General features: G+C 44.0%; 1 protein-coding gene across 3 annotated transcripts in view; it reads left to right on the top strand.

The window, feature by feature from the left end:
* The first annotated feature begins 772 nt into the window (after positions 1 to 772).
* The window catches only part of RAPGEF1 (Rap guanine nucleotide exchange factor 1), an 82,619-nt gene continuing 57,562 nt past the window's right edge, over positions 773 to 25,829 (top strand). For 2 of the 3 annotated variants that reach the window (XM_056505362.1, XM_056505363.1), the window contains exon 1: positions 828 to 941. In XM_056505362.1, the coding sequence (XP_056361337.1) occupies positions 917 to 941 (25 nt within the window). In that variant the 5' untranslated portion in view covers positions 828 to 916. Of the gene's footprint in view, positions 942 to 25,829 lie in introns of all 3 variants that reach the window. The other variant, XM_056505361.1, reaches the window with a different exon arrangement.

Genomic DNA, 25,829 nt, shown 5'->3' on the forward strand with positions numbered 1-25,829 from the left:
CCATCCCGATCCCATCCCGATCCTATCCCGATCCCACCCCGATCCCACCCCGATCCCATCCCGATCCCACCCCGTTCCTATCCCGATCCCACCCCGATCCTATTCCGATTCGACCCCGATCCCATCCCGATCCTACCCCGTTCCTATCCCGATCCCACCCCGATCCCATCCCTATCCTACCCCGTTCCTATCCCGATACTATCCCGATGCCCATCCCGATCCTATCCCGATCCCATCCCGATCCTATCCCGATGCCCATCCCGATCCTATCCCGATGCTATCCCGATGCCCACCCCGATCCTATCCCGATCCCACCCCGATCCTATCCCGGTGCCCATCCCGATCCTATCCCGATCCCATCCCGATCCCACCCCGTTCCTATCCCGATCCCACCCCGATCCCCCCCGTTCCTATCCCGATCCCATCCCGATCCCACCCCGTTCCTATCCCGATCCCACCCCGATCCTATTCCGATTCGACCCCGATCCCATCCCGATCCCACCCCGTTCCTATCCCGATCCCATCCCGATCCCACCCCGATCCTACCCCGATCCCATCCCGATCCCATCCCGATCCCATCCCGATCCCACCCCGATCCCCCCAGTTCCTATCCCGATCCCATCCCGATCCCACCCCTCCGCGGAGGTTCCGTGCCCGCCCCGCCGCCGGCCCCGCCCCGCGGTTCCTTCTGCGGCCGGGAGGCGGCGCTGGGCGCTGGGCGTGCGCGGCGGGAGCCCCGGGCCGCCCCTTCCCGTCGCGGCCCCGCGGAGCGGAGCGGAGCGGGCAGGGGGCGGGCGCTGCTCCACGGCCGCCGCTGGAGCCGCTCCCGCATCGCGCCCGGCAGCAGCGGGAGCCCGGCAGCCCCTCGGCCGGCTCCGTGCGCCGCCGGGCCTGAGCGCCGAGCGCCGGCTCCGACATGTCCGGCAAGATCGAGAAAGCAGGTGAGCGCCGGCAGGCCCGCGGGCAGCGCGGGAGGGGACGCGCCGCGCTCGCCGCCCGCCCGCGGAGCCGCCGGGGGAGCGGAGCCGCCGGGGCTGCGGGAGCTGCGGGAGCTGCGGCGGTGCCGCGGGCCTGGCGCGGCCCGGCGGGGCGGGGGGAGCCGGGCAGGGCCCCCCGAGCCCCGAGAGGTTCCGCGGGGGCTCCTGACAGCGCGGGCGGCCGGCGGGGCCGGGCCGGGCCCGGGGCCGCGGGGGATGGATGCTCTGCCCGTCCCCCGGGGCTGGTCCTGCGCTGCTCTTTGCCTCGGGCTTTGTGTCTCCTCCGCGCTTCCCTTCTTCCTCGCTGTTTTCCTCTTTTTCCCTTTATTTTAATTTTTCCGTTCTTGCACCCGTTCCGTCCTTGCCGTGCAGCGGAGCATCAGCGCAGCCGGCGCTGCAGCGCTTTGGGGCCTACGCTCAATGATTAATTTCAACTTCTCCCAACTTTCCTCTATTGGTGTTGGTGCAGGGTGAGAAAAGATGAGTCCGTGGGCAAATGTCAGAGGGAACTTGCAGGGTTTTTCTCTGCCTGGGGTGCTCATGAGAGCCAGGGGAGGCTGCTGAGGTTCCTCCTGCTCTGCAAGGGAACGCTCAAGCACGGATCATATTGTCTGTCTGTGCTGCTGGAGCCGTGCCTGGTTCTCAGTTGTCACTTTAGATGGTTGAATGACCCTGTTTTTCTCTGTAGTGGGAGTAGTACGCTCAAAGATTCAATTAGCGTTGTGCAAATCAAGCAGCGAAGTTACGTAGTTTAATTATGTTGCATTTAATTAGCAGAGAGAGAGATCGATGCTGTTTTGCGTGTTTCATTTGGGGAGTAGCTGGGCTGTCTCCTCCTGGGGAGCGCAGGGCAGAGCCCGGGTCGGGCTGTCGGAGCATGCAGGTTTGCCAGGGATGCAGGAAGGATGCTGGTTCCGAGCAGTGAAGGCAGTAACATCGCTCTCTGGCTGTGCTCATCCCACCCCGGAGCGCTCCGAGCAGCCCGGGGGATGAGCCGGCTCCTCCTCGGGTGCTTCCAGCTCTGCGCCGGGCTACTGTCTGACAAGTGTGTGCAGCACCGGGGGACAAATGTTACTCCAGAAATACGGCAGGTTAATCCCTGCACCAGGGATTTCACAACGTGGCTTTGCTCCTGCTGAGCTTTTCCATGCTCGTCCCTTACTCCAGCGAGCAAGGAAGGTGTTAGCAGAGTACACAGACCTCGGGCCAGCTCCGGAATAATTGCCACTTGTTTATGCTTGGAGGTGAATTTGGCTTGGGATTTAGTAACTGTAGACAGTAATTACAGACGTATAAATAAGTGATCACGTTTTGTTTATTCGCGTGCAGTAAATAACCCTGGGAGGAGAGTAAATAGAGCTCCACACCAGAGAGGCAGTGTGAGGAGTTCAAGCACAGGAAGATAACTCTGGAGACACACACAAACCCAGCATGGCTCCATAAACAATAGAACAGAGAGGCCAAGAAATACCATATAAATATAAATACCATATAAAATGCCATATAATAGCAATAAAATACCATATAAAAATCATACCCTGCACAACCTAGAGACCAGCCACACTGAGCTGCCACTGAAGAATTGAAGGATCTTGCAGGATCCATATCCAGATGGGTGCTGTGAGTGTGCAGTTGGAAGATGCAGTGGGAGAAGCCCTGATGCAGAGACATTTATTCCAGTGGAAGTCTATCACAGTGATGATTTGCTGAACAAGAGAAACTGTAAATCTGGGAATCTATCCTTTCAACTGCTTGTACTTTCATTTCTTTAGAAAGGATGTTAAAAAAAAAAATCCGGTCCAGATATAAATGGGAGGAGAAGAGGCAGGGCAGGAGGGTTGGGAACCAGCTGTTCCAAAGCAGGATTGTCTCCATTGCTGTTTCTGAGTGTTTGAACTTCTGATTGACACAAACAGTTTGGTTAATAGTGTCACCAAATAAACACAGCCTCTAATACCACAGCCACTGGGGGTAATGTTTGTCAGAATGTGCACAGTAGCAGAACAAAGGATACAGACTCATGAAAAAAATGCTGTGAGGTCCAAGGTCTGTACATTCATGTACATTTGAATTTATTTTTCTTACAGGGACAGAAATTCATGCATTATATTATAAATAAAATAGACTATTGCCTGGTCACAAGCCATGGTGACAAACTTTGGGTGGGCTTTGGTTTGACTCATGTCTCCATCTAGACAGGCTGCTGGAAAAAAATGTGTTACCCCTGACAGGGTTAGACCCCCAGAGACCCTCACACATCTGCTGCCTGCATCCTTAACTGAAACACCTTGTTGGCACTCAATAAAAAACAATAATAAATGATTAGAGATAACAGCTTCCATCCTGTCCATGAAGGAAGAGCAGACAAGGCTCCCTCTGGAGCCTCTCAGTGCTGCTGTTTAATCAACAGAAGGGTCACTGTAGAGCAATTCAGAGCTCTGCTTTGGAGTGAAGGGCAGCCATCTGGTAGTGGAGAAGAAGATGGTATATTTGGGGTTTGCTAGGGGCTTTGGTAGGCTCCCACCAGGAGAATTCCAGACACTTTTCCAAAGCAGAGCCCTCCTTGCCTTGAAGAGAAGGAATGGCCACTGGCTTCTCTCTACTCCAGAACTGTGACTTTTTGTCTTCACTTTCAGAAAATATTTGCTCTCTCCCTTTTTGATGTGAAATCCAAAATAGGGATGCCAAGAAAGAGCAGAGAAGGTCACAGATTCTGCTTGGGTTTCCTGTTACCATGGTGATGCACGAATTCCTGTTTTTATTTACCTGATGGATTACGTGCTGCAGGGAATTCAGCTACTCTGCATCATTCAGGGAGAGTAAGGGAGGAATTAGACACCATCAGCTCTGAAAACCTTGTCATGAAAAAAGTCAATTCAAAAATGCCCTTTTATTAAAACCAAAGAACATATGGGTGCCATATTTTGAAGGTTTGTTCTGCTTGGTTTTTTCGCTCTTAGTCTTATTTCTTTCAGGGTTTTCTTTTCCCTTGTGAACTTGGTTTTCCAGCAGCTGCCTTCTAAAGGTTGTTTGAGAGAGCTGTTAGCTACCTGGAGTGCTGGCAGTCATCTCTGCTCTGCTCAGGACCCAGTGGGATGTGTTTATTCCCAGAACACCAAAACCACTGTTGGCTTTACCTTTTACTCATAAGCACTTGCCTGATGAGCAAATTCACCTCAAATTCTCACCCTTTGGTGAGATAAACACCTAGGGGTAACCCCAGGAGAACTCTTCATGAGAAAATGACAGAATTGAAGAAACAATTCAGGAGGTCACATTATTCCCATCTTTGTAGAAATTTAATGTTCTATCTGTAGCCCTTCATGCCAGTTTATGTGATTCTGAGTTGTTCATCTGCAAATGTTTTTATACTAACGTGAAGTTTCCTGGAGATTTTGTTTTTGCAGAGGGTATATTTTGAACTTGTCATCATGTCTTGGATCATTTTATGGAAATCAGCCTGCCTGCTTTATTATATACCTGTACAGTTTATGCAGTTTCTCTGTCTGTCATGCTTAGGTGGGTTACTAGGCAGGACTCTCTCAGTTCTCTTGTGCATTCACAGCTGTACCATGTTCCTCAATATTAAATGAGTGCTTTCAGGTTAGAAAATTTTGCAGCTGACCAGCTTAAATGCTTCTCTGCTGGTGGTTTTCAAGCTAAGTAGGAGTTATCTGCAAATCTGAAAATAAGACCCTTCCCAAACCTTACCTCTCAACCCCAAAGGCAGTTCAGTTCCAATTTTTCCTTAGGCTTTTAGCACCTACTGTTGTGTGCTGCTCCCATAGTGACATCCCAGGTGTGTTTTTACTGTAACTTGTTTGAACAGCATCAGCCATTCAGGCTGGTTTTGTGTAGAGGTAAAATACAGGTAAGAGGTGATTGCTGATTGCTACAGAATGGCACAAGGAGCAGAATTTGGCATCTTTTGTAAGCCACTGTAGGTTGACAGGTGGTGTGCTCCCAAATGTAGCCTGTGGGATAACTGCTGCAGGGTTGAGATGGTTGAGTTGTAAGAGGGAAGTGGGCAAGGAGTGGAGCAAAAAGACAGCTGAAGGCTACTGGAATGTGAAGCAGCTGGCTTGTGCCTTAGTCAGTGAAAATCAGAAACTGGAAACAATTGCTAAATTTATTTTCAGTGTAAGCAATCGTTTTCCTTGAACCACAGTGACTAAATATATCTCTTGATTGTGATTTTTATGTGGTGGTAAGTCACTGGCTCTTGCTGACCTCCTGGCAGGCAGGGAGGAGTGAGAGCTCACTGTCAGTCAAGGCAGTAAAACAAATACCCCTCATTTAGGTCTCTTGGTTCACTTGCATGGCGTTGCTTGCTGCAATTGCCTGAGTGGAAGAAACCTGGTTGTTTGTTTCTAGGGAAGAGAGTCAATCTGTAACTCCTCTTTCAGGTTTCCTTGGGGTTTTGCTCATGTTTTTGGAAGTTCTAAATTGCAATTGATGCTCTAGTAACTCTATTGTAAGTGCAGATAGATTCTAATGCAAAGGTGTGGTTTTTTGTTTTTTTTAAAAGAAATATACATTAAGACCTTATTTATTCCAAAGTGGAAAGCCTGAGGGTAGAATTGGCAAAATGAGCTTTGCTGTTGACTTTGGAATCCTTTGGAAGGAGAGCATTCCATCCAGAATTTTAACAGCATTTGAACTGCAAGTGGAGGAGCATGAGGAGTTAACTTTCTGGACTTCATTTTAAAGAAGCTGGAGAGATGCTGTACTTTCCTTGGCAGAGGCATTTGGTGGCTAATCAGGTTTAATTCAATCACTCAATCATTTATGTGTATTATAGGTAGCTCTCAGTTGAGCTAGTGGGAGCTGGAGTTGTTTGTTACTGTAGCACCCAGTTTGGAAGATCCCTTGTACCCCAGCAAAGGTGAGATGATAAAGAAGATTTTCTGTCTTTGTGCCAGATAAAACACCTGAAACTATGTTGTATATTAAAAATAACAAATTACATGTCAGAACTACAGGTAAGGTGATTTAATAGCCTCCTTCCTCTCTCCCCCTCCTCACCACACCCATCATTTTGCATAGTTTGAATACATGTAGTGGATATAACTTGTTCAGTTTTCCAAAGCATATAATCACAACATTTTTCTGCTGGAACTCAAGACTTGGGATCTTTTGCTAGTTTGGGAAGCTCTTGTCCTCTGTGTTCTGTTGCTTAGCATGAAATGAATCCTTCCAGCTTTGATTCTGCCTATAGAGACATTACATTATCTGGAGAAAAATCCTGTGCATGGAGAGGGGTCCTTCAGCTTCTCTGATTTGTGACAGAATAGGCTTTTCTCTGTGAAAAGAATTGAAAATTTATTATGCTGTAAGTGCCTGACTACTTGGAAAATTTTACTTTAGAGTTACATTTTTCCTTTTTGTTTGTTAGCTATGACTATGGGATTCAGCCAGTATCATGGAAAGAGTATTAAGATCACGTAGCTATTGCAAGGATTAGCTTTGTTATTTGTATTTTTTATCTTAATAACTAAAGTTTGGCTACAGATGAAATACTGTAGGACATAATGGGTTGAGGGGATGGTAAGGGAGAACAGTGTGTCATTCTCAGGGCTTGAAATTAGAGGAAAAGGGAGAACAGGTCAAAGGAAAATTAGATTTATTGTCTTTGCAAATTTGAATTTGCAGCCCCAGAACTCCAAGGTGTATAAAAAGGTGGCCAGAGAAGGAAAAAGGGGGCATCACATGTTGGTGGAATGGGTTGGAAGATGAGACAATGAGAGGATGCCCAACCACAGTGATGGGAGAGCAGGAGCAGGGGCTGAGTTGCGTGCGAGGAGAGCAGAGAGGAGAAGACAAGAGGGATGCAGGGGGGGATCAGGCAAGGAGGAGTTCCCCATGGCTTTCATGGAGCCTGTTCCAAGGCACAGAGGCACAAGATGAATTTCAGCAATCCAGAGAAGCTGCAGGAATCCTGCAGGTTGGGACGTGCTGCCAAAGGAATGTTCTGCAGTTGTGCTGTTCACGTTTTGCTGCAGCCTGACAAATTACAGCTTCATTCCCTGACCCACAGCATCCACTCCTAAAAATGCATTTCCAGTCTCTTCTTAAGGTGGCTGACACTGGCAGTGACAGAGCAAACAGTTTCATCTGTGAGAGAGAAATGATGTGCTCCCATGTTCTGTGCAGCAGCCTGAGATGGATCACGTTATTGATCTGCTTTTATTTGGGTTGCATATTTCAGTGAGAGCTCTCCAGCTTTGAAACAGCCTCTTCACATTAAATCTCTTTGCTGCTTGAGCTGCTAGCTCAGCTCACCTTCTGTGGAGTTTGTAAGATAATGTTTCCCTGTGAGAGTAAGGGAGAAGTGAATAGAAACAAGCAGAGGAAAAGCCTGTATCAGCGTTCACTTGGTGCTGTGGGAGGTACAATATTCACAATATTTGGGAGGACAGCTTCTCCTACACCTCCTTTCTACTGTATCATATTTAGGAAAGGATCTAAAAGATCTGTGAATTGATAAGAGCTATATTCTAAATAATTTTTTTGTTCCCATTTTATAACCACTCTGATCGAATGAGCCTGGGTGGCACTGAAGAAGTTTCTTAATTATAGAACTGAGGCTTTTTGAATTGAAAAAAACACATTTTGCATTGTCTTGCTTTACCTGGGTGACAGTGTCTGCTGCTTTGGGTAGAGTTTTTCTAGTGCCATGAAAATCCTGTGCATTTTGTGATGTAAGTTAACATCCTGGCATGGCCATCAGTGCCTCTGAGGAAATCCTAATCCATTATTCTGCCCAGGGAGAGAGGTTAAAGCTTGCTTGCACTCTCATGCTCTCATTCTTTCTCTCTGAAGGCTTCATGGGGGGATGCCCTTTGTTGAGTACTTAACATATTCACTGAACCAGTCCCATTTATATTCTAAACAAGATCTTTAATTTCATCCCTGACGTGTACAAAATCTTGGGGCTTGAAAGAAAATTCATGAGAGTTTTCTTTTTTAGGCTTCTGGAAACAAAGGAAAAAAATCAGTAGAGTTTAAAAATCAAAGAATAGTTACAGCTGGACAGGTTGGAGGAAGCAGATACTGCAGCTTGATTAAACCTTGATAGAATTTTACTGGAAGACTGAATAAATAGTTCTGTATCCATTCAGCTGTAGTTTGCAGGGAGTCTTTAATAATTGAAAAGGGAACCAAAACAAGTGTGTTCCAAATACACAGCCCACATTGTTTTATCCCTTACCTTTTGATGGGTTTGTTTGGGTCCTGTCTACAAATCTGTCCTGTCTGGGCTGCCCAAGAGGTGCTACAGTAGCCTCAGGAATTAATTCCATATTTAGAAAGTTTCCTTTACCAACCAAACATCACAAAGGGCACCCAGGGAGATCAATATTGTAGTTCTGGCTGTAGAGCCCATTCCAATCAATTCTGGAGAGCAGAGCTCAGTGAATCCATCTGACAATGGCTTCAGTTAGCAGGACAATACTGTTTAAACACAGTTTTTCTTGGGTGTTTTATGATCCTTTCAGCTGTGCTCTAACTATATTAACTTTGTCAATTTGAGCATTTTGCCTTTTTTTTTTTTTTTTCCTTTTTAATGCTTAATACAGCCTTGCATTTCATAGTTCAGAGTGATGTGTGCTGCAGCTTTCATATACAAGAAAATGGAATATCCCTCTTTGGATATATATTTCCCATCTGCATTTTCTATTCTTCTTACTAGAATTATATATATAAGAATAATACATTTGAGGAACTAGGGAATTCTGCCAAAAGGTTTATTTAGAACTCATCTATGAATTGACAGGGATTTGCAGAAAATGTAGAGCACTGGTTTGTGCAGGAGGTGGTTTGTCTGGATAAATACCCTTGAAAGGTCACATGAAATCAGATGTTGAGGCTAATGCTGGATTTTTGACAGAGCATGGTAAGAGCAGTGCAGGGTTGAGTTTAACTTTTACTGCTTGGAATTGCTTCTCCAGGGCTGCTGTGTGGGAAAAATTTGCAGCACCCAAAAACATTGTGCATCTGAAACTCACAGGACTTAAAAAAACCCCATAATGTTATATCTTCATGAGCAATACCTAGAACATAACTGACTAACTGAGGTGGGGAGTTTCTCTGTTTTCAGCTGAGTTTTTCTGTTCTTTTTAAATGTGTAGCTGTTGCTCTTTGCCATTGGAATCAGTGGCACTTCTGTCACCTGCTCTGCCTGGGATGTTTTACAGAAGCACTTTGGAGCATTGTGGAACTATCCTGTTAAAATGATGGAGTGAATTTAAGGAATGGTGTTTGAAATGAGCTGGCACTCCCAGCTCTGGCCAGTTTTGTGATATTCAGGTGCACAAAATCCCTTTAAAGATGAACCAGTGAGTCTTCATGCATAACTTGGCACATCTCTCAGAGATAAGTTTGCTCCTTGTCTGCACCTCTCTCCCTTAATCTGTAACATCCTTATATGAGGCAGTTGTGATACCTCATCCATCCTCTGTTACTCTTGGACTTGCTGGCCAATTTCTGTCAGACTTCACAGAGGAATGGATATTAAAATTTATTTCAATTTCTGCACGTTTTCTGGAGCAGGCTGGGGAGATCTGAGAAGCTGCAAAGAGGCTTCATTATGGCAAAATTGAAAATGTAGCTGTCCCATGTTTGTACCATTTGGCAAACCTGACTTGTGAACGGCCTGGAATGGGGAATAGCAAGGAAAAGCAAAATATTTGGGGAAAAAAGCAAATATGTTTGTTTTGGGGACTGTTCTGAGGAGCCAGCTGGGGACAGTGAAGGGTGGGTTGCCAATAAAACACTGATAGCAATTGCAGGGCAAAGAAACACTTTAAAACCATGCCAGGAGAAAATTTGGTTCTTGTTACTCTCTGTGCCTATTTCCAGGTAGGCTTTAAACAAAGCTGGTTTTGTTCCTGTGTTTCTTGGGTGAAAGCACTTGTATAATTCCCTAAATACTCATTGGCAGCACTTATTCTTGGGTTTTATCCTGAAATACAACCTGCTTCATTAGACCTCAAATGTGAGGTGTGTGTAGCACTCAGGGGGCCCTGGAGAAATCAGGTGCACCACAGGTGATACCCAGGAGAATTTGGCTTGCCAGCCTGGTGATTGCCAAGCTCCAAGGGATCCAGACCCTCTGTTGCCCTGGGCAGAGGAATTTATCTGTAAATCCTGAGGGTCTTTTGGCAGCAAAGTGTGTAAGAGTGTTATTAGCAATAAAAAGGGTGTTGGAAGGTGGTTGATTGCCCATGTCATTGTTTGGATACTTCTCAAGTTCTGTAAGGACTTGGGGCTGGTATAAATAATTGTACCTAAGGTTAGAGCCATTGGTTATCCACTCTGTTGGAGCTCCACTGGTAATGTCACCAAAAAATTCCCCCATCAGCTGTGGGCAGCTTCAGAAATCATTCCAGTGTGCATGAGCTGTTCATGTGGCTGTGGATCAACATCCTGATCCAAGTAATGCCTGCAGAACACTTCTCAGCCATACCAGGGCTGTGGCTCCTGTGAGAAGGCTCAGATTTTTCACTGAAAGAAAGGTCAGGCTTGGAATAAGTTGCCCAGAGAAGTGGTGGAGTCACTGCCTCTGGATGTGGTTCTTGGGAATATGGTTTTGGGGTGATTATGGCTGACAGATTATCTTGAAGGTCTCTTCCAGCCTTGATGGTTCTGTGGTTCTGAGAGCTAACAGGCTGTAAGTTTTATTGTTACTGTTAATTTGTTTTTACCATTTAATTCTTTTCAGATGAGATAATTCATATTTAAAAGCTTTGGCAACACAGTATACTAAGTTTCAAATATTATCATAATGGAAAAGAGTCATGCTAGAAATATTAGTACCCAGCTGTATACATTTAATGGAATTGTTATTCAAAGTTTTTATGTCTAAAACAATAACACTAGTTTGTGTTGATGCTGCATGCTCTGATCTTAACCTTTGGGATGATAACAAAGCACAAAAACTGGATCCTCCTGCAATCCTTTGCCCTTGAAGGAGTCATTTAGTTAAATTCCTTAATATTTTTGCAGCTGTGGTTGTGGTTTATTAACTGATGCTGCCTTGAAGAACAGCCTATGTCTGCAGCAAAGTTTTCATTACTCATCTGTCAATTCTTGCAGAGTAAAACAAATGGGTCTGAGTAGAGGTTTCTGCTCTTCAGTCTAAATAGTTTCTTTCTCTCCATCCCTGCTATTTTACATAAGGAGAGGGTAGAGAATAGTTTTGATGCAGTGAATGCATAGTTGTGCTCTATTGAATAGGGAGGTCTGGCCTGCTTTGTCTGTCAGGATTATTTTAAGCTATGATGTTTAGAATTTATTAAATGAACTAGAGGGAATTAAAAGCATCTCTTTTCCCCAAAATATTCTCACTTCTGCAGCTGTGAAATGCCTTTTATCCTGATTCATACCAGCTGAAGAATCTCCAGAATTTCTCTTTTGCAGTTGGTAAAATATGATTTTGGGCCAGTTTAACAATTTGCTTGTCAGGAGAAATCCAGGTGAGTTTGGTTTTAACAAAATTGAAATTTGGTTAGTCCTCAAAATTGAAAATCAGATAACCCAAAACTATTACATTGCTGTGTTTACTGATGCAAACTGCAAGTTCTGCAGTAATTGCCTTGGCCTCTGGGTGAAATGCAGGAGGCAGTTTATCTGCCTGGGTTTTTGTGGGGGTATTCTTGCATGGTAATTGCAGATGGAGAGCACATCTTATTTGGAAGGCCCTACAGAACAGGGATGTCACCTCTGGGAAGTGATGGACATGAATTTCGTGCTGGTGAGTGGAAGGAACTGGAGGAGCTGCTGTGTGATTGAGCAGAATAGAAAATGCTGTGGTGTCACAGGGCAGAGCTAAAGGATGAGCTATAATAAGTAGGGGAGAAGCACTTGCAGAATTCAGGGGTCTGACTCACTTGGCCACGTGCTTCTCTTGAGTTTCACACTTGACTGTGACAAATATCAAACGGAATAGCAGCCAGGCTAGTGAGCAAGTGTGCTGGGAGCCAGAGGTCTGTGCTGACCTCTCTCTCTGAGTGTGGTTTGGGGGGAAATACTGGAGTCCTTGTCTCCTTCTCCTGTTGTGCAGTGTGGTTTTGCTTACTTTTATCCCACTTCAGAAAATCAGGGTGGTGTGAAACCTCCCACAGCAGTTCCCTGGGCATGAAGATGTAAAGAACTAACCCCAGCCCAATAAAGGTGACTCAAAACTGGAGCCTTGCTTTATACCTCAGTGCCTGCCTTGGCACATGATGTGTTGGCTGGTGAATTTGGGCTGCTTTCCTGAGCACATGGAGCTGCCATCCACTGCATTGTAAAGTCTGTCCAGTGAGACAGTGCTCTGAGAGTGGAAGGAGCCAAAACCTCTGCCAGACCTGGCTGCAAGCATGAGGACCTAGTCTGGAGATAAAAACTGATTAGTGGATAATTCCCCCGTAATGAATAATCTCTGCCTTAAAAGATGAGTTGCAGATGGTTTTGGATGAGAGAGGGAGAGAGATCAGGTTTAAAATGTCATTCTTTCAGTAACCTGAATCTGCTGACCTTATGTGACCCTGCAGAGATGATTTCAGCCGAGTAAGACCAGGAGGAGAGGCTGGCTGGGGATGTGTGGCCAGGGCTTCGTGCCTTGGGCTGACCCTGAGCCCCAGTGCTATATTTACCTGGTAGTTTGAGAGGTCTTCCACTCCACAAGGTCAAAGAAAGCTTCCAAAATACAGGGGGGAGCCAGTTGTTGCTCACCAAGTGAGGATTAGTATCTGACATGACTTCTTGAGCCATTTTCAGATTGATTACACATCCAGTGATCTTTCACCTTTGCAAAGGTAAAAGTACTTGTGTGTTTGCCTGTCCTTGACTGGAAAGGGTGCAGAAAACAAAACTGAAACTTAAAACTAGGTTAAGGACTATTATGAACAAGCTGTGTCAATAAAAGCCATCATTTTGTGGAGCTGTGCAGCTTTTCAAATTACTCCAGCAAGACTCTCTTTACAAATGCTTTTGTATTTTGTCTGTTGACTCATCCATCTCAACACTCACAGTAACATTTCAGTGCTGGCTTATAAAGCCTGGGATTGAAACGAGGCTGTTCTTGGGCTGGTTCATCAACAGATGCAATTAATACAATGATGTTTGTTTTGACACCCTGGCTCACTGGCAGCATTGTAAGTGTGAGGAGCTTGCTGTGGTTGAAGACTCCATGTACAGGCAGCTCACTCAATATTTGTATTCAGCTTAAAGTCAACACTGAAAGAGTTTCAGACCTCTCCTAAGCTGGCAAACAGGCTCACTGGTGCTACCAGTGATGTTAACAAAAGGGCAAATCATAATCTGCAGCACTTCTAATTTATTTACAGTCTTATAAAACCTTGGGTTTTCATGCTGTTGGAGAGCACCAGGAGTATAAAAGGAAAGCTCAGAGGGATTTTCTCCTTGTGCAAGGCTGGGAAGGTGGTGAAGGAAATACGATTTGGACTCAGATATTTATTCTTTCAGTAGAACAATGTCAGTCCCAGACCAGTACTTCTCAGATGTGTTTTACCCTGGGAACTTGTGTAAAACGTCTTCCTTTTCAGCTATTTCAATTTTAGCTGTATAGAGGGTGTAACCATTGTTTAAGGGAGTGTCTGTGGCATGGAGCCAGTTGATATCTAAACCCTATCATGAATTGTTTTAAAGAGAGTGTGATTTTCTGTACTGAGATATATTGATGACTGTTTTTCAAGGCAGTACCTGCTGACTCCAGCAGTTGCCAGAGCAGCTGTTCACTATGAGTAAGACAAAGAAGAAATCTTGAGAAAGCCTTAATATCTCTAGGAAGCAGCTCAAGCTTAAATGATCAGTCTAGTTAAGCTGTACAAAGAACTGCTTTCATATTTTCACTTGCCTGGATTTTCATATTGGGGAAAAAATATTGGTTCTTAGGGTATCAAAGTCTATAGGATAGTTTACAGAGAGGTATTTAACTTCAGGCTAGTTAATATTTGTTAAGGCTTGTCTGGTCACTCCCCAGACTCCTGCTCCAGGGTACAAATTTAATTGATTTATTCCATGTTAGTGTTATGCAGCAGTATGTTAGAGTTAATGCAGCAGTTTCTGTTTCTTCAGGTGGGTGTATCTGCATGGCTTTGGGCATTCTCTGCATTGTAGCACCCTGTGACCTAGCCTGGGTTTCTGCCAGCACCTGTGCCAGGCCAGGCACACACTGGGAATGCAGACAACTGACCTGAGCTTCCTAATGAGCAAGTTGGGAGTTTTTTTGTTATATTCTCTGTTTTTAATCACAGAGCTGACTTCTGATGAGATTATATATAGATTTCCATAGCTTTCCGCCAGAAGGTTTGTTTTGAATTAATGAAAATTTTTGTGAATTTCTGTTGTTGATGTTTTCTGGAAAAATAAATTATGATTTTGGTCCAGACTCCTCTGATCAGTGCCAGGTGTGAGCAGCAGGCTCCAGTGGGCTCATCCAAGGTTTGGGAGGTTGTAGCAGCACTGCTGACCTTTGGCTCACGGAGAAAACAGTGAGCAAGGAGTCCAGTGCTCCAGATGTGAACCTGTCTGGAAGCTGAGTGTGCAGAGATAAACTTTTGATGGGAAACACCCTCTCACCTGCAGACTGTGCACTATCCAAGTGGGTCCAGTGTCACAGCTCTGGAGATATCTGAGGTACCTGAGATACCTCCAGCCCAAGTTCAGTCGCTTCCTTCATTCTCCATTCGAGCTCTGGGTTTGAATTACTTTTCATTTTGTGTTGTCTTTGGTATCAGGATATGATTTCTTCTCTGTCAGCTCTCCCTGCCCTTTGTTTCTCTTAGTTTGCAGTTTTTTTGGATGGTAACACTCATGTTGCTTGTAGTGCATCCTCTGTGTCACAAGGTTTTGACTCAGCAGCATTGTCCTGGAGATGTGCAGGGATGTGCCAGCAAGCAGTGGTGCGTGTATCACAGCAAAAGAACATCCTCACACGTCCTGCCCAAGCAGCACAGCTCCTCTTGCTGCTGAATGGACTCTGAGGTCATGGCTCATGAGAGTGGTGGCAATAGGAAGTGTGGGATGTTTGGCTTATTTTGAGATCAAGATTTCATTTCCCTTGCAATAATTTCATGAATCAAAAGGGAAAATGTGTAATGCTTGGTGTTCACTTAAAGCTTTACATTTTTAGAGCATTGTGCAAACATTTCTTCTGTATTCCTGACTTCATGATGAGTGGTGGTGGAAAGTGCTGTCTGTAGTGAGATAAGGCAGTGAGTACAACTTCTGCCCTCCTTTCATTTACTGCTGTGGTTTCACTTGGTGCTGTGGTCAGATGATCTCTACTTCTCCATGAGCTTCTGTGAGCTTTTCAGTCATCACTGGAGCTGTGTAGCCTGTGAGGGGGCTGTAAGTTCATGTTTTTAGGGATGTCATTAGGTAGTGAGAGTGGCAGAGTAGTGGTGACATCTCTCAGCGTGGGGAGATGCAGGTGATGCATGCACACATCATGCCACCTAGAGGAATGGAGCTGGCAAGCCTGCAGACATTGCCTTGCTGCCAAAATTTTGGTGGCTGTGCCCGTGGCTGTGTCCAGACCTTCTCCACACTGTGTCCTTTGTGGCCTCACCTCAAATCTGTCACGAATTCAAGTGTGAGAAGGTCCCTTCACAGGCAGCTCTCCATCAACTCAAACATTTCTCAGCTTTTTACACAAGACAATTTCACCTTTTAAATGTTGATCCTCATCTTCCCCAATGGCTCAAGAACCTGAAATTAAGTTGTGGATCTCACTTCATATTCTCCAGGAATTAGGGTGAGGAATCTAGCACAAGGTGTGATTTGATGGGATAACATTCTCCAAGCTCTCTTGCTTTTTTTGGCTGGTATGTTGCAATGCCTTTTGTGGGAGACTGCTAAATTTCCCAGAAGATTATCCTAATTTCCAGAGTCTCAAAGTCTGAATTGTAATTAAGCACTTAATTTGATGAGGGCTTTTAGATGTCTTGCTAGTCTACTGGCAGCTTGGGGAAATACTTCCATCTTCCTCCCAGCTTCCCTTGCATGGGTTCAAGCTCAGAAAACTGGGATATATTTAGAACTGGCAGAACTGCCAGCCAGGCCCCAGAAAATTGCTCCAAATCTCTGCTTCCTGGGTAGGTTAAAGTCAAATTCAAAAGAAGCCTGGCTTTTCTGAAGAAGTTGGGGTGATGACAATTTATCAGTAACAAATGGGCAGTGGGGAATTTTAATAATAGATTTTATTGCTTGCAGTTGCACTGAGTTCCCTATTGCCTCAAATGACAGTAATCAGGACATCCAACAGGGAAGCAATTACTTTATTTCTTGATCATCCAGACAGCGAGTTGTGTTACGAGATAAGCACATGGTTTGACCAGAGGGTGTCACCTCTTTGGGAATGAATTTTCTTTTTGACCCACTTTAGTCTAATATGTGGTACAGTAAGGTCAAGACCAATGACTTGGGCTCACAGGATTTAAGAGACAGCCAGTAATGACTGAGTAGAGTCTTTTTCTTTTGTGCTATTTGAGGTTAGGGCTTCTAGATGAAGCTTCTATCTTCTGCCAGAGTTTCTCTCTATTGTTTAAGTTAAACATCCTTTCTCCCCCCCTCTCTCTCATGCTTCACCTTTTATACTTAAAATCTCTGGAACAATCTTGAGGCTTTTATTCTACTGTGCCTTTGAATTGACCCCCATGTATTTTCATCTAGACATTAGGATGCCTTCGCATTTCCTTCTATTCTCAGTTTAAATTTTCCTGTTACGGGAATACTAAAAAAAAACCAAACAAACAAAAAAAAAAAAACAACCAAAAAACTGAATTACAGTTAGTCATATGTTAAAATAACCAGACTTAAAGCCAGCAGGAAGAGCTATCCTCTCAGTGTCAGTGGATGAGACCATGGCAGGGGTTGGAATGAGATGATATTTAAGATCCATCCCAACCCAGAGCATCCCATGTTGGCTGTGGATGGATCTCTTGCCTGGGTTGACCACTGGTGCATTTAACAGCCCCATTCTGTGTCTCTCTGAACATATCCCCCTTTTTACTGATAAACTTTCTGGCCTCCAGGCTACTGACAGCTGTTGTCCACTTGCTGCTAATTAAGAAAGCAGCATGAGCGATGGGAATGTGGATTGGAGAGATTGAACCCCCCTCTCCACAGCCCAGCGTTTCAGCCTGATTAAAGAGCATCTGACTGACAACTGGGCGGCCTCTTTTCTCCTGCTGTCTCTGCAATAGCCTGGTTTTTATCACAGCTCCCAGGTCAGGTGCTCTCTGTGTCTCTGGATTTTTTAGATCCCCTAACAATGGGCAGCCTCAGAGCAGATTTGCTGTTCAAAAGATGGGAACTGTGAAATCTGAGCTGCTCCAAAGCCACATCTTTAGCATGCAAAGCGTTGTGTATGTCTGTGCTCTTACTCAGAAATTCAAATGTAGGTCGTGCTTTTTAAATAAAATTACACATACTATGTTGAAGATTTGAACTAGCTATAGGAATCAAGATTATTATGAATTAACAGCACTTAAGTGGATGGACCAGTGATTTCAATTATTTTCTTTCTTTGTTTACTATTTTTTCCTTGTTTGCTTTGTTTCCCTTGTTTTGGCTTTCCTTGTTTTGCATCAAGTCCCAGTGGGAAGCCTTTTGTGTGATACAGTAATGCTGGGATTTTTATGATCCAGCAAGAGAATGGGCTTGAACTCTGAAATCCCCTTCCTGGCCTGTGCCTCTGTGGAGGTAAAATGATTGACTGAGGTTAATAAAATACAAGATTGTTGTGTTAATACACAACCAGGAGGTGTGAATTCAAGTAAGAGTGGTGGTAATTTGCCAGAAGAAGCCTCCTGTAATGCTGATGCTCTCTGGAGCTGCTTACCCCAAGCAATATTATCACTCTCTGTATTTCAGATTAGACCTCCAAAACTAAATCTGAATTCCTATCTGTGATAAGTGGGCTCTGTATAGCCCTGAATAGCCCCTAGCATGCTTTCAAATCCATGTCATTTGCTCTTTTTTTCCTGGAATTTAATTTCTTTTGTTTCCTTGTGATTTTCCTCATGTTTGGCTGTTACCTTTTACCATGGAGTTAATGGTTTTTGATGTTTTTTGAAGGCTCTCTTTTAAAGCATTATGTAAATATACGTGTAAAATGTTTATTTAAATAAATAAAGAAATCACTGCCAGACATGGCTCCTTAGGTGTGTGAAAATCCTTTAATAAGCCATGTCTACCACAGTGTAATGGAACAGTGGGAACATGTCTAGGGAGAGGAGGATGTACATTTGATTGTACTTATTGGTGTTCACCTTGGTATGCCCATGATCACTTTGTGAAAAGAGCCTTGGAGCATGTGACTTCAGCTTTTGTCATAAAGAAGTATTTTATATTTGTTTGAAGTTGAACAAGAGCTGCTTTACCAGTGTTATCCTGTATTCACTAAAATATTAAATTAGTAGGAAATGTGTGGTGTGCTCCTAATGAGCTGAGCCAGGCAGACTCTTTGGGACCTGGGTGATCCAGGGTGTGAAAATGCCATAATCTCCTTGGACAGCTTTTTGTTTTCACATGAAGAGAGCAGATGCTGACATAGTGCAAATAGAAGAGAAATCCTATCAGTAGATTGGCCCTGAGTCCCCAAGCTGTACTTTGTAAATACAGTGATTTATGGGTATTAGAGATGAAAACTGTGTTTCTTTCTTTCCTCCAAGCAAAATGTTATTTCCAAATAGATCATCTCATTATTGAACTCTGATTTGGCTAGTAATTTTATAAAATAAACCTAGTAGCCTTAATGTTAGAAAATTAATGGGTTGATTTCTCTACTGCTGAGAATTTATGGAGGCTCCACATCCCTGTCTGTCTTGCTGTGGGAGGTAATTAAGAATATGAGGGAGTGGTTTCTTGGTTTGAAATATTGAAAATGACTGTAAGCATTGGAACTGCTAGGTCAGAGCTGGTTAGGGGTGGTGAGAATGGTTCTGCTGGGTCATTTGCTCTGAGGATTGGTCATTTCTGTCCCTGTAACCTGCTTATTGCTTGGGCAGCTTTGCCAGATTGGTTACTGTGTTCTCTGTGACTGGCAGCATGTTTCAAGCCCATTGTAGGAATATTCTGTTATGGTTATATTTTGATGGTTATTCCATTTGTCCTTTAAAGCCACTCACCCAGGCAGTGTGCTGTGGTTTTGTGTCTGTTCTGTGTGAGCTTTTCATGTGGCTGTTGGTGTCACCTGCTCTCAATCCCCACCTCATCCATTTGTGCCATCAATCTCTGGTTTGTAAAATGAAATACCATTTTGGGGGCACAGAGATGTCAGTTTTCTCATTGAAGGGACAAAAGTAACATTCTACAAATTTCTGTGTCAAACCACTGCCTGTTTGGTGCTAGGTCAGGCTTTGTTCAGACTGTTGATCAAATGCAAGCCTAGAGCTTTGCTGCTGGGTCTGGAGCTGACTTTCCCTCCCTGAGTTCCTGAATTGAAAACTCTTTCAGTGGAGCTGGCACTTCTTTTTTGGGTTGTTTTGCAAATGCAGACCCAGTTCTTAACAGGAGAGCACAAAACAGGGATTTCTGCTTTACAATTGAAAATGTTGAGGTTATGTTGTCCTGATTTCTTATAACAAGAGTGTCGTTTAAATAAAAAAATGACAGTTCGTACAAGAAAAATCTCTTCCTTTGAGGTTTGTTATCTGCTTCTGTTCAACAAAGCTAGACTTTATCTTTGAGAAACAACTTCCCATATATATGAGAACTATCTCTGAATATTGCCCTTTTGCCTTCTAATTAGATAAATTTATTCTGCAAGTGGACAGTCATATTCCAAAGTAAAACTGTGTAGGGAGTTAATTGGGAAAAATATGTGTGAGTTTCCAACTTTCACCTTGATCTAAGCTACCTTTCTAGGATGGAGAAGCCCTCTCATAATAAAGCCTGAGCTACAGGGTTCTTGTGGTTTTGAATGTTGCCTGTTTTATCATGATAAATTCTGGTGTGTTACAGTGTGAAGCGATTTCCCTAAAAGTAGATTTGTACAATTGCCAGAAAACCAGCTCAGCTCTTCACCTGCTCTGTTTTCTGCCAAAAAAATAGCAAATTTACTTGACTCTGCTTGAAGAAGTATTTTCTATATATTTTTAAATTCTCTATTTTTATAAGTGATTTGAATTCCTGTTGAAAGTATCTTCTGTGAGGGCCATTTTTCAAAGTTCCCGTATGGGTTCAGTTTCATAATTATGATTGTGACTGCTGTGTATAGTGTTGATTTTTTTATCAAATAGCAGCAGTCAAGCCTTTAGGGGTGTTTTATACCTATGGCTGGTGTGACATATCAGGATAGGAAATGGTACTGGTTAAAGTCATACAAAGCTGTAGGAGCCTTTTGCAGATGGACTTAAGAGTTTCAATACATTTTAATGAAGCAGCTTTTCCCAAACCAACCACCTTTTTCAAGATTTGTTTGAGCCATCTTCCAGTTCTGCACTTTTTGCAGTAGATACATAAGTGGCTGTCAGGTTAATGAGGAATGAGGGCACATTGAGGGTATTCAGACTTCTGGCTGTAGGGCTGCCAAAAATGAAGCAGGAGAACTCTCTTCCATCTGTCATCCCTCTACAGAAAGCAGCAGTTTAGAAGTGGATGTAGCTGAGAGTTTATTTGATGAGCTTCAGAGTTCATGAGTACATAGAAGAGAAAAAAGGCAAAATTTATGTGTTTGTTTGGGTAGGGAGGCAAAGTGAGTTTGCTGTGTAAATTTGTAAACGGGGTAGAAAGGAAAGGGAAGTTTCCTGAAAACATGTGCTAAAATAAATGAAGTCCAAGCTCAGATTGCAAATCTTGTGAAGTCATGCAGGGTTGTGGGAGAGTGGTCCTTGTGTGGAGCAGATGTTTGTGGAGGTCCTGCAGTGTTTGATTCCCCTAATCCCCTTCCCCACAACACAAGGTTGTTTCTGCTGAGCAGGAAAAAAAAAAAAAAAGATGCTTTTTTACTGGACTGACACAAAGCTTAGTGCTAGATTCTTATACTGCAAAGTGATATTAATAAACATGGATCATATATACAAAGTCAGTTCAGTGCTTGCAGCATTATAGGTGGTTGTTTTCTGGTTGAAAGATGGTTTATAGTGTTGTTGCTTTTTTGTACTCGTTGGCTGGATCCAGGTGAAGACTCAAAATCCAGTTGGGGTTGAGCATTACCAGTTGATAATATTGAGCCAGTAACCCTCCCAGTAACAGCACCACAGGTATTGTTATAAGATGTTATAAAAATCTCTTGATGTCTGTGTGAACCTGTGTGACATACTGCAGAAATCAGTGGTTATTTCTTGTTTTTCACAGTGAAGGAGCATAAAGTTAATCACAGTGAAGCTTTGACAAGGCACCAGGCTCAGCCTGACCCAAGGGCTGTGATGAAGCAGAGCCTGACCCTGCACCACACGGCTCCAGGCTCGTGGAGCTGAAGTTTCCTGTTACAAACTGGCTGCTGTTTTCCAAACAGACCTCCTAAAGCTCCAAAGTATTGCTCAACAGACCACAAACTGAAATTAGTATTGATTCACCTTTCAGGGCTGATGGCAGGACAGCCACAGTCACACGTTGTGTTGCACAGACTTAAATAGCTCTGGCAGTTGTGGGTTTGCTGTTTTGTCAAAACCAAATTAAATAGAAACACTGTACAAAATTATTTCTTATTTATAGAATCCAAAGGTCTCTCTACCACAGAATCTGGGCACTGGATTTTAAAACATGCTTTTTTTTCTTGGAGTGGGTCATGGTCTTTGAATGCATTTGTGTGTCTTCCTGGCAGGTTTGGCAGGCTTGTGAGCAAGATCTCACTTTTGAAACCTCATGCCATGCCCTGAATTGGATGGGATATGATCAGGAAATGGGCTCTTGATAAAAACATCACACAAGCAGCTATTAATTCACCGAGATTTATTCTGTGATAACAGAACAGTTTCAGCAAGATTGTAAAGAGATGCTGAGATAAGGTTCCCTTTGGCTGTTGGGTTGTTGTATATGAGTGTTGAAGGTATTTCTTCTTAAAATTCAGGCCAGCTTCTTGTGTGAGCAAACTGAAAGTTCATCGAAAAATTGAAACTGATTTTTAGTAGGGCCCCCTTTTGGGAATTCCCATTAAAGGTGACAGTAACTGTTAAATACAGATAGGGTGATACAAGATACAAGGTTGCATGCCAGCAAAGAGTGATGTGCAAAGAAATCAGGCTCAGGTATCCCTTTGTTAAGTGGGTTTTCAGACTTGTCACTGCATTAGGCTCAGTAATATTCTGAAGCAGCTGGGGAATAGCTGTTTTTTCTTCAAAACTGAATTAATGAGTAAAATTCTAGTGGCTTTTTCCAGCTGCTGAAACCTCAAGTCTTCAGTAGGCTCAGATGAGTTAGAGATGGGATGGATTCCTTCAGACTCCCTTCATGTTATTGTTGATGTTTGTACAAATCTGCTGGGGTTTGCTGCTGCAGAAGTTCAGTCTTCTCCATCTTTCAAAGTCAGGGTTTGCCAGTAAGAGTGGGGAGAACTGCAGGTATTGGTGTCACTATGCCTTTACCTTGAAACCTCTTGTCCATAAACCAGGAGATTTTAATACAGGCATGAGGAGATGGGATAAAATAGAAAGTTGTCACAAATAATTGTTTACTGCTAAAGTAACTTTAATGTTTGTGTGCAGCAGAGTGAAAGACAGACATCCCACCTGGACTCCCTAAGGTACCTCATGTTTGCTGCCATGCTGGTGTAGGGATGTGCTAATCCTACAGCTGTGGAAGGGAGGAGGGAGCTCCCTCCTGGGCTGTTCAGTTCAATTAACATCTCAGTTTCCCCTTGCTGGAGGCACTGATGTTTCAAATCATGCTTATAGAAGACTAATATTTTCTCCTGCCTGTAGGCAGGCAATAAAGCTGGTGGTTTGGTTGCAGATCCTATCAGGTATAGAACAGAGTGTGGAATTGAGGATATGGCCTGCAGCTTCTTAACCCATTATGGAGCAGCACAACAATAATGTCAGAGCAGTTTCTGACCTGATTACATCAGAAATTTCACACCTGCAGTGCTGCTGTATCCTTCACACACACACTTGTCTGGGTGTGTGGAGATACAGAGCTGGTCCTTTGGGGCAACAGGAGAGCAGTACTTCAAAGCTGAGGGATTTGCATAGCCCTCCTGTGATGCCTTGTTTTATTGAGTAAGCAATATTAGGGAAGTTTACACTGGTATTGCAGTGCCTCTAGGAGATAGTGCTGGCCTGGTTCCTGAAATTCATTTTTCTCTCTTGTGCAGAGATGTGAGCCCCCAGCATGGTGCACTGGAGTTGTGCAGACATGTTTAATCTTACTGAAGTGAATATCTGCTTTTCAGCATCTGAGCCCCGAGGACACAGTGCTAGTCAGAACAGTGAGAAATGAGGCTCCTGTGTGCAGTTAGCTCATCTCAGAACATGCATGGAAAAGAGCTTACATCACACTCTCACCTGGACTGCTGCCCTTCATCTGTGGCACTTGCTAAAGAAGGAAGTAAAACTGAGCATGTTTAAGCAAATGCTTTCCATGTTTTCATCTTATTTCTTGTGCTCAGCTTGGTGAGTGTGGGTGGTGGCTTTTGGGCAGGGTATGAGGTTCCTCCCAAGCCCACTAGAAAAGAGGGGTTATCTTTGCCATTCAGACTGAATGTGCAGAGAGTCTGTAATCAGAGGTCAAAAATAAAGATGACTATAATTAGTAATGTCCAAAGCAACTGGAAATTGTGTCAGGCAGATCTGAGCCAGCTTCTCTTTTTCTTTTTTTTTTTTTTTTTTTTTTTTTTTTCCATTGCCTAATGAATGAGAGTGGAGGTTAGTGGAGGTTACTCTCCAAGGATGAAAGAGGGCTGAGTTTTTCCCATTCAGAGCCGGTGCTGTGGGGCAGACAAGAAGCCAAGGCTCCATTTACAACCTTGTTTGTTGGGCTGTTGAACCTGTGGCCAGGTTGTGAGCAATTAGGCTTTTCCCTAAAGCATCTGAAATAATTCCTTTCTGCTTGGTGTCCTGCCGAGTGCCTGTGACGACATCCTGTCACCTTGGAGATGGATAAACAGCTTCAGCAACATTGGCTTATAATCTTCCAGCTCTGAGTTTCAAAGCTGACAGCCGTAGGACTGAAACCCACGGTTTTTCAGGAAGGACTTAAATGTGCTTGGGGAAATGAGAGAAGGAGCTGAGGCAGAGCTGGGTGATGAGGTTTTCTGCTTGGCCATGGCAGTGGTGTCAGTGAAATGGATGAGCTTTGGCTCCCGGGTCCCCGCAGTGACTCAGGTGCTGCGCACGCACACTTGTGCCTGCAGGGCTTTATTTTTAGATGTCTGAATCACTGTCATGACCATATCCTCCAAAAGCTGCTAGACAAGTGGGGATGCCCACGGACCCCCATATTAAGTCATGTTTGGTGAAGAGTGAAATTCAGCAGATTCCCTCTCGACCGTTCTGTGTTAGGAGCTCTTTGCTGAAGTAATGCAGATGTTATGCCTGGTAGCTGGTTTATTTTTTTCATTTGCAATGAAATGTTTAGTTAACATCTTTGATGGCTTTCATGGGTAGAACAGGGTGAGCAAGGACCACATTGTTCATGTTGGTGTTGGAGGCTACTTGAGTCTCTTGTTCTAGTGCTGTTGGCACTGGGGGAGTTACGAGTCACATTACCAGTGTTGTAATCCCATCAGTTCTCTGGGGCTTGCAGGGCTGTGCAAAATCACTCCTTAGATGGGAAATTGCCATAGACTCACCAGATGCTGCACAAAGGTTTGCTGGTGATTGCTGGTGTTTCTGCCTGGGGGTTGATATGGCACCAGTCTGCTGGAGCAGCTTTCGATAAACCACAGCAAAAGTCCTGTCTGCTGCTTATCAATAAATTACAGAATCTTGTTTGAAAAGAAATCTCAAAGCCAGCTTTGGTGTGCTGCAGGAAACTGAACTTGGGTAGCAGTTTTACTTCCTTAAATCCCTCCTTGTTTGATTTATTTTAGCTTTTTGCCTTTTTCTTTTCTTGTTCCCCTGTAAATCAGTTGAGCAATACTGCTGCAGTTTTCAGCAGGTAAAGTATTCCTGGTTTATGTATCTGCATACAAGGAGATTTCTCTATTCTGAAATACCAGGCAAAAAGTAGAAGGGAATCTGGTCAGCTGCTCTGAACTTGCTACTTGATCATGTGCATCTTCTCTTCCTTGCAACCTGAAGATTTGCTTCCAGTTATGGTACTGGAAGGAAGAAGAGCTGTGGTGTTAATGCACTATAAAATTAATGTTATTGACTAACCCAGTCCTTTTCACTGCAATTGGGAGACGTGGCTGAATTGATAAGTTACCCTCTCTGCCTTCCAGTTCCCTTCCAAACACTGCAAACCCTTTCCAATGAGCTTGCTGCAGCTGGAGATCCCTCATTCATGGTTGCTTAGACAGAAAAAAAAAATCAAAATAAAAATGTGCTCTCTGACAAATAAAAATGTTTTGCTTCCTCTGGAGGCCCCAGAGGGCGGCATAAAAATAATGAAGCCTGTGAGTCAGTGAGCACTGCCTGGCCAGCTGAGAGGGAACTGAGCCTCCCTTTTCCAGAGAAGTTTGTGTGCTGTCATTGCACATCATTAATGCTCACTGGTTTATGCTCATTCACTGTCATGTTGCCAGAAATGAGAAGGGCAGTCGGTCTTTCTGCTCCCAAAAGCTGGCTGCTTCCAAGGTGACGTGATGTTAGAGGAAAAGTTGCTTTAGCACTCCAGAACGATTGTTTGATTCTCTGTTGCCCTTCCTCTGTGGTTTTCCTCTCAAACCTGGCTGCTCTCCTAGCAGTTGGATTCCCTGGAGAGGGACTTGGAGCAGCTTACAAACAACTCCACCTAAGG

The sequence above is a fragment of the Oenanthe melanoleuca genome, chromosome 17 (genome assembly GCF_029582105.1).
Source record: "Oenanthe melanoleuca isolate GR-GAL-2019-014 chromosome 17, OMel1.0, whole genome shotgun sequence".
NCBI lineage: Eukaryota > Metazoa > Chordata > Aves > Passeriformes > Muscicapidae > Oenanthe > Oenanthe melanoleuca.